This window comes from Aethalodelphis obliquidens, unplaced genomic scaffold (genome assembly GCF_003676395.1).
Source record: "Aethalodelphis obliquidens isolate GAN/ISIS:26980383/991018 unplaced genomic scaffold, ASM367639v1 scaffold6, whole genome shotgun sequence".
Classification (NCBI taxonomy): domain Eukaryota; kingdom Metazoa; phylum Chordata; class Mammalia; order Artiodactyla; family Delphinidae; genus Aethalodelphis; species Aethalodelphis obliquidens.
The window spans coordinates 23552402-23571909 of NW_020837950.1; the positions used below are offsets into that span (position 1 = coordinate 23552402).

The 19508-nt window shown below is 40.7% G+C and overlaps 1 protein-coding gene across 3 annotated transcripts in view; it reads right to left on the reverse strand.

The window, feature by feature from the left end:
- The window catches only part of LOC113618882 (recombining binding protein suppressor of hairless), a 117594-nt gene extending 98387 nt beyond the window's left edge, over positions 1 to 19207 (reverse strand). Inside the window, exon 1 of one of the 3 annotated variants that reach the window (XM_027103206.1) lies at positions 19058 to 19207. In XM_027103206.1, coding sequence (XP_026959007.1) covers positions 19058 to 19116 — 59 coding nt within the window. In that variant the 5' untranslated portion in view covers positions 19117 to 19207. Of the gene's footprint in view, positions 1 to 18824 lie in introns of all 3 variants that reach the window. The other 2 variants (XM_027103207.1, XM_027103208.1) reach the window with 2 other exon arrangements.
- Positions 19208 to 19508: the final 301 nt, after the last annotated feature.

A 19508-nucleotide genomic window follows, 5' to 3' on the forward strand; every position in this document is an offset into this window, starting at 1 on the left:
GAACTCCCCACCAACACTAACTCTACTCTTCTACTATGCCATTTGTCACAGTGCCATCTAATTTTAACAAATGGCACCACCATCCCCCACCCCAACAAAATGTGTAAAGCACCAGAGGTTTTTTTTCCTTCTTTACAATTTTTTTAAATATTTATTTATTTAGTGTTTATTTATTTTGGCTGTGCCAGGTCTTAGTGGCAGCATGCAGACTTCTTAGCTGTGGCACGCATGCAGGATCTAGTTCTCCGACCAGGGATCAAACCCGGGCACCCTTCACTGGGAACTCAGAGTCTTACCCACTGGACTACCAGGTAAGTCCCTTGACAAATTTTTAATAGCTCCAAAATCGAGATATATATGCCAAGACTCTATTCACTCTTACAACTTACCCCAACCAGTTATACTAAAGAAATAAAGCACTACCCTGTCTTTTCAAAAGGCAACCTGTCTTCACAAATTTTGTCACTAGATTCCTTTCATATATTTAAAAATGACCTCAAAAATACAGATAATTCTTGCTACAGAGTAAATATAGCTTACAAATGCAAAGTTTTTAGAATCCTAATAGTTGACTCGTGTTTTTGAAATTTTAGGAGCGTAAGTATACATGTGAATCCCCAATATGTCTTTGTTTTAAAATGTCCAACAGGGGAATTCCCTGGTGGTCCAGTGGTTAGGACCCTGCACTTTCACTGCACAGGTTCAATCGCTGGTCAGGGAACTAAGATCCCGCAAGCAACGCAGCGTGGCAGAGCCAAAAACAAAACAAAACAAAACAAAATGTCCAACAGGAAAAGGAAAACAGACACATTAAAAGGGAGAAGATAATACTATTAATAGCAAATAAAAGCTCACATTAGAGCAGAAAAAATAAGTGATTTTGTCATTTTAAGTAATTGTATCACTGTATTCTCTGAAAATCTTCCTTGTACACAACAGAAACCTATCCTTAATCCTAACAAAAACCTACCAATGCCTCAAACCACTGGATGGGCTAGTCATCTGACCAAGCAGAAATGAAAAAAGCACTGATGTCAGAGCTAATGAAAGTCAAAAAGTGGAAGAGGTAGCTAAGGAATCCCTGAGAGGATAGCTGAGGCATCAGTATCCATTACTAGGTGATTCCTCTCACAGGAACAGACTATCTTCCCCCAGGAACGTGGGAGTTATATATACTCTCAACTTTTGTAAATTCTCAAGTTCACTAAGTCATTTTAATAACTACATCATATTCTATTGTCAGGTGTCATCTTTCAAAAGTATACCAAGTTGGTGTGATTAGGAAATCATCCAACATAAACAGGAACCTCAGTAGCACTGTTAGGGACCAGTGCTGGAAAAGCTATCTGTTTATGGAAATAATACTTCCATTTCCCTAGTGATTATAGCTACTAGTGACAACTGTAAGATCCCAAGAGAAGAAAAGAAAATTTAACTGCCTCGAAACTTTAATTATTCATATAAACTAGCCAAGAAACTAAAGTTAAATGTTACACAAAGTGCTCTCTAACGCCCTAATATTTTTGGCTAATTTTTCCTTTGGTAGCCCACATCTGCTCTGCTAAAATCTGATTATGAATCAGAAGTAACTCACTGGGAATGCATTTTTTTTTTTAAACTTAAAGGAATAAAACACTTTATTTTAAAAATTCGAATACGCTTCAAATGAAAGCTGCCCCTTTATTAAACACCCACAAGTTTCAAGCTTTGTACAGAATATTAGAATACTTGTTCATACTCTTTTGGAGGAAAATTGCCTGTTCTGCCTCACTTGTTTTTTGTTGACATTGACGTTTTAGCTCCACTGTCATAAAATGACCAGTTCTTTAAGATTTGATCAAGAAACAAGTTTCTGATCCACAGAAGTAGATCATGAGGTTAATGCAGAAGTCAACTGGCGATGTTTCTGTCAACTGTTACACTTCATGTCCTCTTCCTCCTCCGACCTCCCCGGCCACCGCCTCCTGGAGATCCCTTCTCACCTGAGGCTGAGGTAGAAACCTCTGCAACGGCAGCGGCTTACATGGATCTATATAAAACTTCTGTAGTTTTTTAAAGGAAGATGCCTTCATGTTCTCTGACAATTTAACTGAAAAACAAAATCTCTAAGCTGTCCAAATATTTCATCCACTTTTCCAATTTGTTCTTTGTTTTCTAAATAAACTCGAGCACTGAAATAAGGCACCTTATTCTCATCTATGGAACATTTACAAACTATGTCATCTTCACAGAGATGCATGAACTCTCCTAATAAAACTACTTGCTCTGGAGGTCCTTGGTCCTGGCCTTTGTTAAAACCTCCGCGGCCGCCCCTCGTCCAAATCCTCCTCTGCAGCCGCCCCTCGTCCAAATCCTCCTCTGCAGCCGCAACCTCTGCCTCGAAAAGACATGCTCTGCTCTCACCGGAGCCACGTGCACCTCAGGCGCTGGGAATGCTTTTATATCTAAAAGTAATTGTGGATAATAACTACAATTCACAAAAACTGTTATTTTTAATGTGCATAAAATCCTGTCCCACACAATAAAAGAAGTTACTGTCAAGGTTTAAACTCTCTTAACTACGAGGAAAAATGAGGCAATTTAACAACAAAAAAGTTCATTTTAACAGCATATTCAACCTGTACTTTTTGAATATCTTCAATACTAAGCAATTTGGGCTTCCATGGTGGCACAGTGGTTAAGAACCCGCCTGCCAATGCAGAGGACATGGGTTCGAACCCTGGTCCAGAAGGATCCCACATGCCACGAAGCAACTAAGCCCGTATGCCACAACTACTGAGCCTGCGCGCTAGAGCCCACGTGCTACAACTACTGAGCCCGCGTGCCACAACTACTGAGCCCGCATGCCTAGAGCCGGCGTCCCTGCTCTGCAACAAGAGAAGCCACTGCAATGAGAAGCCCGTGCACCATAATGAAGAGGAGCCCCTGCTCGCTGCAACTAGAGAAAGCCTGCAAGCAGCAAGAAAGACCCAATGCATCCAAAAATAAACAAATTTATAAAAATAAATAAATACATAAATAGTTTATAGGTTTGCAAATATATACTCTAATAACTTCCTAAATACTCACTATAATCTCACATATACAGTTATGGGTTTTTTTGGTTTTTGTTTTCTTTGGTCAGGGAGCCTCATTTGTTTCAACTATCGCTCCTACCACTCTTCCCCTTTTTTTTTCTTTTTTTGAAATAAATATTTCCTAGAATTCTTTTCATTGGAGAAATTTATCTTCTAGATATTTTGATAGAAAATACCAAGGCTCACCTTATTTCTTGTAACTCAGCTCCAGGTGTGAGCTTTAGTATCTCAGAGTAAAACTACTTTTAATAATTTATAGTTAACTATTTGGATCTGCTCAACAACGTATTAAAACCATATACTTTTGAAATGAAAACAGGTATACGCACTGTACCTAAAACTGTATGTATGAGCTAATCACACCAAATGGAAAATATTTAGTTCCAAACAATCCAACATTTAAACAGCAGACACAGGTAAAGCATCATCCATAAGTGCTATTACACACAGTAACTGCTGAGGGCAAAAATATTTGATGACAGAAACCATGTCCATAAAACAACTAAAATGACAATTTACCTTTACACATATCCAAGTAATACACTTAAAGATCATCAAAAAGTCAAGCAAAACATTCCAAATTCCTTCAAAGTCATAAGAAATAAAGAGCAGTAGCAGAAATGACTGCTCCAAAGATTCCCAGAATAGAAACACTCTCTCAATTTGTACTATCCTAACTCACTCCCCTCAAAACACATTCACCCTTAGGGAACAAACACAGAATTCATTGCAACTGTGGCTACAATTTGTAAGCAGCCTTTCATTGCTCCATAAAGGCTCATCATTGTAGAAGTTCATCAGTTTTTAAGCCACATCCACAGCCGCTGTCTTAGTTAGAAAAACAACAAAATTTGACAGCAGAAACCTTAAAATAAAAGATTTACATAAAACAAAATTAAAAGTACTTCAGCATAATAAAAAGAATGAATGTATCTAGAGTACCAAAAACATGAGACTTGAGTCATTTTTAATAGTGATACCTTTCATTTACATGGTGTAAGAATTACTCTCTAAGCTCTCTGGCACATATAGTATCATTTCTAACTTAAAGCCTAGATCAAAGATATCATTTACACAGAAAATAAGCAAAGCAGGGATATTACCAAATTAGTTAGCGGTGAAGAGAATCTATTTCATGACCACCAGCCTGTGTTCTTTCCACAACCTTCCTTCCAAAATCATATTCTAAAATTCAGAGGCAAAAATCCCACATAAAACTGTTCTAAAAAAATATCTATTAAAAAAAGTCTATTAAAAACAAAAATCCTGCATAAACCAATTCCCTATTCAACTTTACCCTCCTGCCTCAGATCTATTCTCTGCCTGGACTGAGGGAAGGGGCTCCTCTGGTTAGTGGGCACAGCCAATCATGTGTTGATGGATAACTAAGCAGTAACTACACGTGGGGAAGCATTATCACATATTAGACTGCACAATCACTAGAAGACGTTCATGGCAATGGAACTGGAATCCAGAGACATGAGTTTGAATTTCAACTCTCCCACCAACCAACAGGTAAGCTTGCTTAAGTTTCTGTAAAACAGAGGAACACTATCTTTCTCACTAGAGGATGGCAAGGGCTAAATACAACAACAGACCTCAAGACTACTGAACACCATATTCAGGTATTGAACACATTAGATGAATCAGTATTTATACCAGGGGGCTTATACAATTTTATAAGTATAACACATAGTAGTAAAAGTAGGACTAAAAGTAGGACTAAAAGTCCTAAAAGTAGGACTTCAAATCAAGGAGAAAACAACAGACCATTCAAAAAGTGATGCTGTTAGAACACTCCGTTCATTCATTCAACAAATACATACTGAGTAGCCACTACATGCCAAGCACTATATTCTAGCAGGGAAGAGAAATAAATAAAAGGCAAATAACATATATTGTTAGAAGCTGACACATGCCAGTGAGAAAAATAAAACAGGGAAGGAGCACATAATGTGGGATAAAAAGTAGGATAAATGTAGTAAAATCAGAAAGCACTAGAAAGGAGACCAAGAAAAAGGTGCCAGTGAGGTGGGAAACTAGAAGTGTGGTATTCTAGAAGGCAAAAAAATGTTTGAACAAGACATCAAATGCCACTGATCAAGTCAAGTCAAATAACATTTGAAAAAAAAAAAAAACTACTACATTCAACTGTGTGCAGGGAACTGGTAACCATGAGAAAAGCAGTTTTGCTGAAGTGGTCCAGACAAAAAGCCTGGTTGGAAAAGGTTTAGGGGAAATGGAGTAAGAGTATCTGGAGATAGAAAGAACTCTTCATACGAAGTTTGTTGCAAAGAGGAATAGAGAAATAGGAACTAGAGGCGAGGGCTGAATCCAGAGAAGAAATAACAGCATGTTTGTATTGTCAAGAATGTTTCACTAGGGCTTCCCTGGTGGCAGCAGTGGTTAAGAATCCGCCTGCCAATGCAGGGGACACGGGTTCGAGCGCTGGTCCAGGAAGATCCCACATGCCTCCGAGCAACTAAGCCCGTGCGCCACAACTACTGAGCCTGCACTCTAGAGCCCGCGAGCCACAACTACTGAAGCCCGTGCACCTAGAGCCCATGCTCTGCAACAAGAGAAGCCACCGCAATGAGAAGCCCGCGCACCACAACGAAGAGTAGCCCCCGCTCGCCGCAACTAGAGAAAGTCTGTGCACAGCAGTGAAGACCCAACGCAGCTAAAAATAAAAAATCAATAAATTTATTAAAAAAAAGAAAAGAATGCTTCACTAGAAAGGTAAAAATTGAGACCAGAGGAAAGGCTAGAGGGCTAACCAATGTCCTAGAGTAGCTGAGAAGGGAAGGGATCTAGGGCACAAGTAGAGAGTTTGCCCTAAAGTTTGGAAGTATACTCACCCCACTGTAAGCAGTGCATTAACTCTGGGGGTTGGGATTTAAGTGTGAAGAGGAACTGTCTTATTCACTCTATACTAATTTCAGTTTACAAGTAACATGTATTTGTCTAAATTACTTTTTAAAAAACTCAAGACAGGATTTTAGGATGGTGGTGGCAGCGGCAGGTTTTCAATCTCTCCACATAAAAGAGCACCTAGACAACAAAATCAAAATCTATGGACACCATTTACAACAAAATTAGGTTGCCAAGTAACCCCAAACCTCTAAATACTAACAACTGTACACTAGCAAACCACCAACTGCCATAGACTGAAGAAGGAACTGACAAGGCTATGACAGTGGTCCAACCAGGAGATGAAGCTGACCTGGAGAATAAAGCAATGGCAGTGAACAAGGAGAGGAGAGCCCAGAATATGAGACAAGTAATCTTGAAGCAGAAAGGGAATGATTTGGTCATCAACAAAATAAGAAAATACAAGAGCAGGAGGAAATGAGGAAAATACGGAAGTTCATTTTTACCTGCTGGATAAACAATGGCATTAATAACAGATATCAAGCCTATTTTATAAGATGGTATAACAGGTCTATTCGGTGAAAAAAACATGTTGCTTTGGATAAAACAAGTTTGGTGGGCCTACAAAACAACCAGTAGTAGTTTTAGAAATATGTACCTAAACATCTGAGGTGATGATACACATATCAAGTCAAAGAATAGATAAGACAAAAAGAGAAAGACAAAGATTGCAGACCACAATATTTAAGACTAGAGGAGGAATAGGTAGAAAAGATGGAATGTCCAAGAGATAAAGATAGTGTCTTATTAGTCATGAATAAAGACACCATGGTCAATAAAAACAAAGGAGGCAGAAAAATTAAACAAGGTTTTGGGATCCAGTTGAAGGGTTATTTATTGATGGCCTGGGATGAAAAACCAGATTTTAACATTTAACAAAAAAGATAAGTGGTAAAGAAAAGATCTGGCCCTGGCTTGAATGAGAAATAAGAAAGGAAATCAACAGTAAGCAATTGTTACAGAACAGCCTAGTCTGGCAGCCCCTTGCATACATACATTTGATCCTCACAAGAATTCTGACATATGCTCCCCACTTTACAAATGGAGAAACTTAAGTTACAACACAATTAGGTAACTTGTCCAAAGCCAAACAATGTGTATACAAAATAATTAAATGACCTGAAAATTGGTCTTTAGGAAGAGAAGGAATAAGACATAGATAAAAACTAAAAACACAAATAGGAGAAAGAGGATTAACTGATTTAACATCAACCCAGGAGTACCTGACAAGATTATTTTTTAAATGATACAAAATTTTACTTAAAGATAAACGATGCTACTTCAGAGAACCTTCTGAGTTCAAACACTAGTCAAGAATATATATTTATTTTTTAAGTAATGTAATAGAGAAGAATATAATAATCTCCTTTTCCTTAAAGCCTTGTGTTAGGCTTACCTATGTCTGGGACTGTCTTGCCACCTAGTAGAGAGCTTGGAAGCTTTCAAATGATTAACATTTAGGTGGAGAGATAAACATAAGCTCTCTGAGTACATGGTAGTGCAATGACAAAGGCAGAAGGGAAGCTGTGTGAACTTGGGTTAAATCACTAAATCCCTGACCCTCGGACATCTATAAAATGGAGATACTATCTCCCTTCACAATGTAGTTGAGGACTCAGTAGATATTCAACAAAATGTCAGTTCCCTAATCCCCTTAAATATTCTGTTTGCTAAACTACTGACATCTTTTAATATATCAATAAAATAGAGTGTTAGCATTTCCATTTAAAACAAAAAAAGTTGAAGAATATGCTCCCAAATTGATAACAGTAGTTAATTTCCTGGTGGAAGACTACAGTGGCTCACTTTACATGACATATTTAAATAACTTTTGAGTTTCTTATAACAAACATTTTTCCAACAAGAAAAATAATCAAGATGAGTGTTTACAGATGACACTAACTAGCCCTTAAGGAAAACTTCCACTCGATAGTCACTTCCCTGAAATAATTTTAGAAACAAGGTAAAATACAATGAAAAAGTAAATCAACTGCACACCTAAGCTACCATGTGAACTTAAATTGTAATGTAATTTAAACGATATTTAATGTACCAACTGACAACTTCCAGGACTTACAGCTAAGAAACTAGGATTAAATGAATAACATGCCACTAAATTCTGTATTAAAATGTACCTATGACACGATAGCATAGGGGAAGGCCAGAATGAAAAATACTTGTTACCAATAATTATGAAATCATCTTTGAAAGCTATGGCTCTCCAGGTTTGTTTTCTTAACATTACAACAGTGAAGCAACAACCCCCACTAATTCAGTACAATCCATTTAATCAAATAATGACACTCATTACTGTAAGCTGTAAGTAGAGTACCAAACCAAAACTACCACTACTATCTTTGGAATGCTGAAATGGATTCAATTCACTTCCTTGACATTTGGATAAGCACAGATGACAGACACAACAGATTTAATGAATTCCATAGTCAAGAGTATCATATTGTTTTGACATAAATACACTAAAAAATCACTCTATGAAAATCATAAGGTTCATAAACAAGCCCATCTTTCAGTATATGATTTCAAGTTGTGGCCTCCTTCCCTATATAAGTCTTCTTTTTTCTCAATCTCCCCTCCTGTCCATTTTCTTGGAAATAGCCAGCTGCAATTTAGTGCAGGTGGCAAAACTAAGAAGCTAAGGAGGCAAGCAGCAGAGACTGGAGTGAACCAGGGGTAAGTGAACCCAGGCAGTTCTTGCACAGGGGCAACTAAAGCAGACTGGGTGAGGAGGTGTGCAGTGAGAACAAGTGTGTGGCCACCCTGGTCAGTCACAAGTACAGTACAAGATAAAGAAGGCAAGCAGCATCAAGAACAGGAAAACAGCAAAGGAAGAAAGAACAGGCAGGCTCAGAGCTGACCTCTTATTAAGCAACACTGGCAGCAGTACTCCCGGGTTTGGGGCTGAGAAATTTGTATTCTTGATCTAAGCCCACAAAAATAGGGGGAAGAAAGTATTTTAAACAACAAAGTGCATGTAACATTAAAAGGCAGCTTAGCGGTATAAATACAAAAGAGTGAAAGCCCAGCATAAATCTCTCCCCTTAAAAAACAAACCAGGGGCTTCCCTGGTGGCGCAGTGGATGAGAGTCCGCCTGCCGATGCAGGGGACACGGGTTCGTGCCCTGGTCCGGGAAGATCCGACATGAAGCGGAGCAGCTGGGCCCGTGAGCCATGGCCGCTGAGCCTGCGCGTCCGGAGGCTGTGCTCCGCAACGGGAGAGGCCACAACAGTGAGAGGGCCGCGTACGGCAAAAAAAAAAAAAAAAAAAACAGAACAAGTCTCAGCTCAGGCACTGAATGTGTCTCAGCCATTAACTAATTGTAAATTATTTACTCTGTCTCTGCCTACGTTTAAATGAGTGGTTACTTTAGAACATATGATTAACAAGGTCTTTTCCAGGTCTGAAGTTTCCTGAATCTAACAGATTTAACAACCTGTAACATTTGTCACACAGGATGTAGTTTCTTTCTATGGTATGTTTGTTACTCCACAACAGGGAGAGCACAGTACACCAGAATATAAATAAGAGAATACAGAACCGTGTCCAGTATCCCTACAGACCACACTTCATCATCATCTTTCATTAAATCCAGGAACAAACAAATTCCCAATCTTCTCCTTTAAAGCAATCCACAAAGTCTTAAGAAAAAACAAGGCCTAGGGGCTTCCCTGGTGGCGCAGTGGTTGGGAGTCCGCCTGCCGATGCAGGGGACATGGGTTCGTGCCCCGGTCCGGGAGGATCCCGCATGCCGCGGAGCGGCTGGGCCCGTGGGCCATGGCCGCTGAGCCTGCGCGTCCGGAGCCTGTGCTCCGCGACGGAAGAGGCCGCAGCGGTGAGAGGCCCGCGTACCGCAAAAAAAAAAAAAAAAAAAAAAAAAAAACAAGGCCTAAAATCTAGGCACCAGGCTTCACTTTAAATACACTCAGAGATGGGTAATTTAGTCACTGTGATGTGAATTTTAACTAAGCTTCACTTCAGCTCCTTTTTACAGGACATATTCTAATGCCATTACACTTTTCTGTTTTTCAATACTCTGAGGTTTCTATTTGCTGTATGTTTCATATCCCACTTCAAAAAGTATAGTCCAGAACTGGCAGAAAGCTAAACAATAATCCAGGGGGTCAGTTTATCAGTGGGCTCTACATACAAAAGCCAATCTATGCTGAATTTCAGCTTTATCACTTAGACTAAGTGCCACCTAGTGGCAAGTATTGTATTTTATTAAATCCATTCAAGCCATGTTCATCCAGCAAGTACAAACTGGCCAATAGCAGTTGCTCCACAATCATGCAACAAAAGTAAAATATTGGCCCAGTCTTTACAAAGCTCGCTGATAGATTAGATAAATGGATATAGACAGAAGAAAAAAAAAAGATAATACAAGTATATTTACACAACTGCAGAAAAACGTTAAATGTTATATCAGAAGCATGCAAAAATATTCAGTATTTATTTAAAAGAAACAAACACTGTTAGGTAGGTTCTCTTACACCTGTTCACCTCACTCAGACTTTCCCACCTGTAAATACTTCATCACCCAGGTTTCAATCGTTCAGTGTCCCCCCACCCGGTCCCACCTTCTCTTCCATGCTTCTCCCCACCCCCATCTAATATCCTTTAAATTCTATTCCAGAAAGGGGGAAGAGGAGAACCTATTTTTTGAGCACCTACTACTCCCAGAACTGAGTTAGGCATTTTATATCCTGTATCTCATTTAATCCTCATATTGATACCATGAAGTATTATTTTCTCCCACTTTTTAGACAAGGGCAAGACTTAGATTAAGTGACATGCTCACAGCCACAGATTTTATCTACTGCATCGATTCCAAAGCTCCCTATTACCACCCTGCCCCCAAAAGTGTTGCTTTGTTCCTTCCATTCCTAGGCTTTCCAAAATCAGACTTTGCTCATATATATTTCTCTTATGTTCTCCATCAACTCCAATCTATTTTACACTACAATTGACCCTCGAGCAGCACTGGTCCACTTACATGAAGATTTTTTTCAGTAATGAATACTAAGTACCACGTGACTCAGGCTCATTGAATCTGAAGATGGAGAACCATGGGTACAGAGGAACCTCAGGTACCTGAAGGTCCTACTACAAGCTATTCGCCCCAACCCACCCCCCCCCACACCTGTGTTATTCAAGTGTCAACTGTATCTACACCCAGCCTCACCTCTTCAAAACTCGGTCAGTGCCCCCCCCCATGCCTGTTTGATATTCAAACCCTTGGCTTAGCACTCAAGGTCCTCTAAGAGGCCCCAACCACTTTTCTAGCTTTATTTTCTACCACTCCCTATGACCTCTCCTCTCGAATTAAAAGATAATCATTTGCACCCATGTTCCCATCAACATTATACATCTGTTAAACACATATAATCTCCCTTATTATCTGTGTACTTTCCACTAAATCATGAGCTTCACTGGACCATTTTTTAGCCATCTTTAAAAGGTTTTATACAGCGGTCTTATACCTATTAAGTGCTCAATAACTTTAATAAATACATTATTAAAACAATTATAAAGAACCACTAAAGCATGGTTATACTCTTCATTTCCCTTAACCATTCCTTCATGTCTGGGGATCTCAGTATTTCTACCTTTTCCACTTGGTGTATGGATCAGGAGCTCTGTACAGAACTACATAATTTTTTCCATGAAAAAGTTCCTCATACTCAAACCGAAAGTTAAATGATTTGAAAAAGTATGCTGGAAACAATGGTGACAATAAAAAATTCAGTGGTTGCAGGATGGGATAAGGCAGGAGAGAGCAATGGACAGGCAGAGCACAGAGGATTTTCTAGGGCAATGAAGCTACTGTTTGATACTACAACGGCACATACATTTGTAGATACGTTATACATTTGTCCAAACCCACAGAATGCACACCAAGAGTGAACCCTAACGTAAACTATGGACTTGGGGAGATAATAATGTGTCAGTGTAAGTTCATCAGTTATAACAAATGTACCACTCTGTTGGGGGATGTTGGTAATACAGGAGGCTATTTGTGGGGGGGCAAGGAGTACACAGGAAATATCTGTACCGTCCCCTCAATTTTGCTGTGAAACTAAAACTGCTCTAAAAAATAAGTTCCAATTAAAAAAAAAAAAAGGAATTCCCTGGCAGTCCAGTTGCTAGGACTCGGCGCTTTCACTGCTGGGGCCCGGGTTTGATCCCTGGCCGAGGAACTAAGATCCTTGAAGCCGTGTGGCACGGCCAAAAAAAAAAGTATTCTGGATAAAAAAGCAAGATCTTAGTGGATCTGCAGTTTTCCAAAAACGGAATACCACTCTTCCAAAAGAAGTTGTTTAAAGAAAAAATATATAACACTGATTCTCTATTTTATAAGGCAACTGATACTGCAGTTATATAACACAATCTTTACAACACTAGTAAAAAATAACAGGGTTTCATAAAGTGATGAACATTTTTCCTAGTTATATAAACTGTTTATGAGAAACTATTCTTATTCATTTACAACTCTATCATCTAATTAACAAGTGTACAAAAAATGTTAGTTCTAAGGCCAAATTAAAAATATGGAATATAGATGGGACTTCCCTGGTGGTCCAGTGGATAGGATTCCACGCTCCCAATGCAGGGGGCCAGGGTTCGATCCCTGGTCAGGGAACTAGATCACGCATGCATGCCACAAATAAGAGTCCGCACGCCGCAACTACAGATCCAGCCTGCCGCAACTAAGACCTGGCACAGCCACAATTCATTAATTAATTAAAATACTGAATATAGAAAAGAAAGCATGGGAGGGGAATTAAAAAGGGTCAACTTGATTTTCTAGTGTATTCCATCTTACATCCAATCAGCACAGCATTTTCATTGCAAGGCTTTTTCATTGCAAGGCATTTTCATTGCAAGGCAACTTAGGATACCCAAGATGCAGTGGTTTCTTTCTTTTCGTTTTTGTAAATTTAAATATTCCCAAAACTGCCATGAACTTACCAATGTGACTGAAAAGCTGTCATGCTTATCACTCTTCATTGTCTCAACACAACAAACCTACACAAATATTTATACAGATAAGTAATTACTACCAATTATACAAACCAAGCCAGAGTGCCTCCAATGCTTGCTTTTTCCCCAGTAGTAAGTTGTGTTCAGGAAATGCATTACCCTTTTCACACCATTAGGATTATCATTTCACTCCCTGAAGCAGAATCAGGCCTGATGAGACATAAGTGACATCTTGATGTTGTACCAGGCCTAACGGGCATCCAGAACTATGGGCAAGGTGTCCTGAGAGATGGTAGCAGCTGGGCATTCAACATTCCTACATCATTATAGCTGTCCAAGCAGAGAAGAGAGCAGGAAGAAGCAGACCCCAAAAAGTTGGGGGCGACTCAATGACAACATGTGTGGTCAAGCAGTAATGTATCAAATATGTCTGCTCAAAATGCCAAGGCATATATTCAAAGGGCTGCAGTCCTCTGCACTAAATACACTGCTGCCTTCCTAAGACATGAGCCACAAACCACAGGTTGCAATATAAGGAAGTTCATCTTGAATCCTGCCTGTGAAAGGTTACCAAAAGAAACTGATTATTAAAATTAAAGTATTTGTATACAGTGCTTTACTATTTACAAATCACTTACACATCCATTGTTTTGACACACATTTTACCTTACTTGATAGTCACAATGTATCCAGCAGATAAACACAACAAAATTATCATTACTTATTTTATAGAGGTAGAAACTGAAGCTTAAAGAAATTATCTATAAGTAATCTGTCCACAAAACCTGAGCCTTCCTGAAGATTATAAACTTATTTGGTTCAATCGTGTGGATCCCCCCAAAAAAGCAGCCTACAGTGTCTTAAGGTTTAATGCATGTCCCTATGCATCTAAGAAGTACTTAAAACACTTAAAAATAATGAAACCTTTTGAAAAACACTGAATAGTCAACCATACAAAAAAACAAAATATTTAAGCTTGTCAGTTTGTACAAATACACTACTTTCTAAAAATCCAAAGGAACTTTTGCCTAAGAATTTTACTACAATGTTGTCAGGGGCTATAAGACTGTCTTTGACTGAAAATATCAATTCCTTTGGGTACTTCAGCAATTAAATACCCTACAGAATCAATATATTCCCTGTACACATCAAATTCTGCTTACACGAACCATGTTGCTTCATGGTTTCAAAGTTCTCTGAGTCCTTTGTTCAAAAAACTTTTTACTGAGTCCCCATCATGTTCTAGACACTCTTCTAAGAATATATAATTTTTTTTTAACGTTATCTGTCATCAAGGGACCAACAGCCTTTGGGTATGACAGACAATTACAATTCAGTATGACACTTCCAAGTGAATTATACCCAGTCCTTTAAGAACACACAGGAGGGGTACTGAACCCAGCCTGGTGGATCAGGGTAGAATATCCTCAGACCAAAATCTTGAATAATAACCTACCTAACACCAGCACTTTTCAAGCACAGGGATACATTAAACTGTGGAGCCCATACAAGGAACTCCAAGTTCTTGAATATGGCTGGAGAACTGAATATGAAGGGAGAGAAAGGCAAAACAGTTCAGCTGGAGAAAAGGTAAATGAAATAGTTATACAGGACCCTATATGCCATGCTAGCTAACATTTTTTGAGCACTTGCTATATGCCAGGCATCCTCAAATGCTCTCTTGCATTTAATCCTCACAGAGAACCACTGAGCTAAGAATAATTACCTTGCAACTGATGGAGGAGGCAAGGAGAGGTTAGATCGTTTGTCAATCTTATAGAGGTTTTAAGTGGCAGAGACAGAACTGGAACCCAGTTCAGATTAAATCCTAAAAGTGAGCTCATAAACTCTCCACTCCACTGCCTCTCTTAATGAAGGCTGCTAGGGGGAGCCATTGAAAGGTTTTTAAAATAAGGAGTGAAGTGATCGGATTTGCTCTTTAGAACGACTATGTGGAAGTTGGACAAAGGGGGTGAGTCTAGAAGCAGAAAGAGGAAGCTGCCAATGTCTGTAGCAATCCAGGTGAGAAACGATGAGAGCATGAATTGTGGCAGTGAGGATGAAGGAGACAGATTCAAGAGTTTTTCAGGACGGAAAATTATCAGTTCTTAGTGATTAAACATAAAGAGTTAGTGTGAGAGAGAAAACCTGGCTTGGGGAACTATTGGGACATGACATAATCTACCAGGAATAGAGAAACAACTGGTTTTGTTTTTTCAATAAATATCTACAGAGTATCTCCCAAATGCGAAACACTTTTCTAGGCCAAAGGTCAAGTCTGAAATTATGGTACTGGTTGTTAGAAAATATTGAGAGTAAATGACAAAGCATTAAAAAATATAAGGTATATTGAAAATTAATCACTACTATTAACAGACTTGGCCTAGAGTCTAGTGAAAACATTTTGTGCTACCATTTAAAACAAAAGAGTACCACATGCAGAAAACAAATCAACAGAGGAAAGGCATCCCACAATTTTAAAATGTGTTATTATATTTGAGTTTGACAGATCTTCACTCTCCTACACAACACAAACACACACACACACACACACACACACCCCACCCTGTAATGTGTTTTACTTATCCCTCTCCCTCTTAAAAACAGTATCAATTTTATTACCCTAACTATAATACATATTTGGAGATTTTTCATCCCACTATCACCACTGTGATTTGCCAAGAACTTAGTTCATAACCTCCTACTTGATTTCCTATAAAATATGACCTACTTCACACTGGCTTAATTCAGTAACAATTCCTAGATTTTTTAACCACACCTTTCATCCAAGGATGCTCTGTGCAAATCCTAAGGCACAGCAATCCTGTGCAGATGTGGCAAGTTACTACAATTCCCATTTTACTACATAGTTAGGAAATTGGCCCAGGGGAAGTAGAGTAACTTGGAAATAATCACAAAGCCAGATGCCAAAAATAACAACTTTTAGCCAATCCATGAGAAAATACTGCCCCTAGTTGAAATAACATGAAATTTAGTATTAGGAGGAAACAAAATGTGAATAATGTTTTAAAGCCAAGTCCTGGGTTTTTTAAATATATTTTTTTAAATGACCGAATACTAAAGATTTGTAAGAACTTTCAAACACACCATTTTTTTCCCTAATACTTTATCCATCCAGAGAGCCAAAGATTATTTAATGAATTACATCTGGCAAGAGTAGCTTCCCTCCCACCCCCAAAACGTTTTTTATCTTAGCCACTTAAGACACTGATAGAAATCTGTGGGTATAGAATAGGTAAGTTTTAAACAAACCTATTTAAGAAGCATGTATTAGAACAGGAGTCAAAATACCCCAAGTAAGCCTCTTATATTTTTTCCTGAAAGTATACCCTCTGCAGATCCATCTGCAATACGCATGGACAATACATTTAAAGCTTTAATAGTCAATACTCAAAATGAAAGTTTCCCAATTACAACTAATACTGTATGTTTCTAAATATGCTGCTATTTAATATGATTCAATAAAGGTAGTTTTATTTGGTCATGAAGTAAAGGTCTTACACGATTTATAAACAAAAAAACACAACTTGATTTTTAAAAGTTGCTTTTATGAGGTTTGTGTGATCATTCTTATCTGCACACATCAGAGCAAAATACCTTCCATTATTACAAGGTATTTGCTTACAGTCAGAAACAACAGTGTGTGCTCAAGATTTCACCTTCAAAAAGAATGATTATGCCCTAGGAACAAGTAAGGAAGACAAATGATTATAGGTGGAATCCACTCATGGAACCCAGACTGCAAATTTTCACAGAAGCCTCACATATCAATCATGAAAGATGATTTTCCATTAAGTAAAATTCAAACTAATTCATACTAATTCTAATCACAGCCTTATAAAAAAAATGCTTTCTTCTCCACCAACATTCCTCACATTTGTATATCCTCTACTAGTAGCACTTCGTGTGGTTTACAAATGAAATGACACTCCAAGTGATTTTATGGATAACGTATCTTCTAAAAGTAGTGATCAGCTAGTTGGGGCGGGGGTGTACCTCCTGAACAGTCTACTCAGCCTAGTAATACTGGTAAATCTAATACCTCTCATTCCAGCACCAGAATATCCAGGCCATTTAAACGCACCATACCACCGTCCCCCAACTCCCACACCAAACTCGAAGCTTTTAACATTTCCATAACAATAAGCACTCTGAACAAATTAAAGCTCCTTTAACACTAGAAGTGCCTTTACCTTACTTAAAGACTATTACTTAAATGTCTTTTAATTGCATTTGATTAATGCATTCCACAAAGATTCCAGAAGCAGTAGTCATCAACCCAAACTGCACTCTTAAGTGCTTTTTCCTCGTTTCAACTTCGAAGATGGGGCAGAAGAGCTGTCATAAATCTACAGAGCAAAAGCACATAACTGTAAACTATCTAAAAATTAAGAAAAAGTAAAATATTTATATCAAATTTCCAAGCAGGATGCCCTCCCTTTTTCCTTGCAAAGCAGCAGTTACTGGTAAAATAACTGAACTCTTGAAAATGCTGAAATTCTCCACCCCAAACCAACATTCACAAGTTTTTTAACACCAAATACTCAACTGCTATGCACGTACCAAATGAATATCCAACGTAACAATTTAAACTATTCTCGCACGCCAACAGAAAAAAAACACCTTTCGTCTCTACAACACCCTCAGGTAACCCAGATGCAAAGCTACGACAGCTGCCCTTGGCCTAGGCCATCAGAAACCAAGGGGCGGGAGGGCGGGTACTGGTGTGGCGGGGGGGCGAATAACCAAGAGACCTTTTTCCAGGGCTACTGTTGCCAAGCAAAACAACCAGGGGCCCAAAGAGACCGCGAAGAAAACTGGAGACACTGTAATCCCGAGAGAAAGGGGTGGTGGGGAGGTGTGCACGCAATCCCGAGAGAAAAGGGTGCGGAGAGGAGGAGCGCTGAGGAGGAAACCAAGTATCCCCACGCATCTTTCAGACGCACAAAAACAACAACAAACCCTAGGGTCTGTCTGTACTTAGGAGTACCAGATGGAGTCCCCGGGGCTGGGACAGTTCAGCCGACAAACACCGTGGATAGTGGATAAACCAACCGATGATGGGAGGTGAAGGGGGTACCAAACGAATAAACCACTGAACGGGGGAGACAAAGCCTCCGGGGGTGATCAAGGGCCAAGCAGAAAGGTGAGAGGGAAACGCAAGAGAGAAATAATGGGAGAAAAATTAGAAGAAAAACAGAAATGTGGTACCTGGGCTGTGGCAGGTCACTGAGCTACCGAATAGAGAGGGGCACAACAAAGGGGCACGGGAGGAAGGACAGCTGAGGGGAGGAGATGAAGAAGGGATGCGGGGCGCGACGGGTCGGACAAAGCGCCCAAGGCGGCGAAACAAAGGGCCGGGGGTAGAGAGTCGCGGGGGGCAGCGGGGAGAGACAAAGCGCCCGGGGCCGGGGGCACCCGCCCGGCGAGAAGGCGACGACGGCCTCAAGGAACAAAGCTGCGCGGGGCCGGGAGGCAGGGCCAGCAAGCGGCAGCGCGGAAGGCGCGCTGCGGGCACGGAGCCCGCGGGCCCCGCGCTCCGGGCCGCACTCACGCCCGCACCCACCGGCCTCGCCGCCGTCGCCACCCGCCCTCACGCGCCGGAGCCCGAGCCACAGCAGCGCAGAGCGGGCAGCGCACGGCCACACGCCGCCGCCGCGCTCGGCGCACGCTACACCGCCCCCGCGGCCCCCGGACGCCAAGCGTGCCGCGGCCCTCGAACCCGCCACCAGCCGCGGGCTGCGAGACGCCCGCAACTTTCCCGGTTCCCAGCGCTCCGATTCCCCCAGACTTACCCTGTCACAACAGGCGCCATCTTCCACAAACTCTCGCCAAAACTCCAACCCTCGCGAGATTCCCCCTGACGCCTTCCCTGGTCCCTCTCCCCCGCCCCTTCCCTTTTTCCTCACTCCTCGATTCCACCCAGCCCCCGCGCCCCCTTTTCCCTCGCAGCAGCCGCGAAGAGCCAGACGCCTCGCGCCGCCAGCGGAGTAAGGGATACAGCTCACTGCCTTCCCTGGAAACCTACCCAAGAGATGGAGCATGCGCAGGCGGCTCCTCCGCGGGCGAGCCCTCCATCTGGTACATGGGGATCGCTCCGGTTATCCGGGTTTTGGGACGCGCCCTGAGGGACGTACGTGGAGACTGAGGAAAACCGGAGGGGATTACAACGGGGACGGAGAATGGAGGGGTCAGGAGGCGGAGCCGAGGGGAAGAGCGGAGGGGTCCTGGGAAAATCTGCCGCGTTTCACAGGCCTAGATGAAACACCTCCTCAAATGGGTGTTTTCCAAGTGGCTTCCCGCTCACTCTAGTTCCCAGCCCTTTTCATTCATTCAAACGTTCATTGGACGCCTCCATTACGGTAATGTCAGCGTTAGGTGCTGGAGCTACAAAGATGCCTGGAGTTCGGACGAGTGACATACCAAGAACTATCTTAGTTCATTCGACCCCCTTGCTAACAGAGAGACAGACAATATTA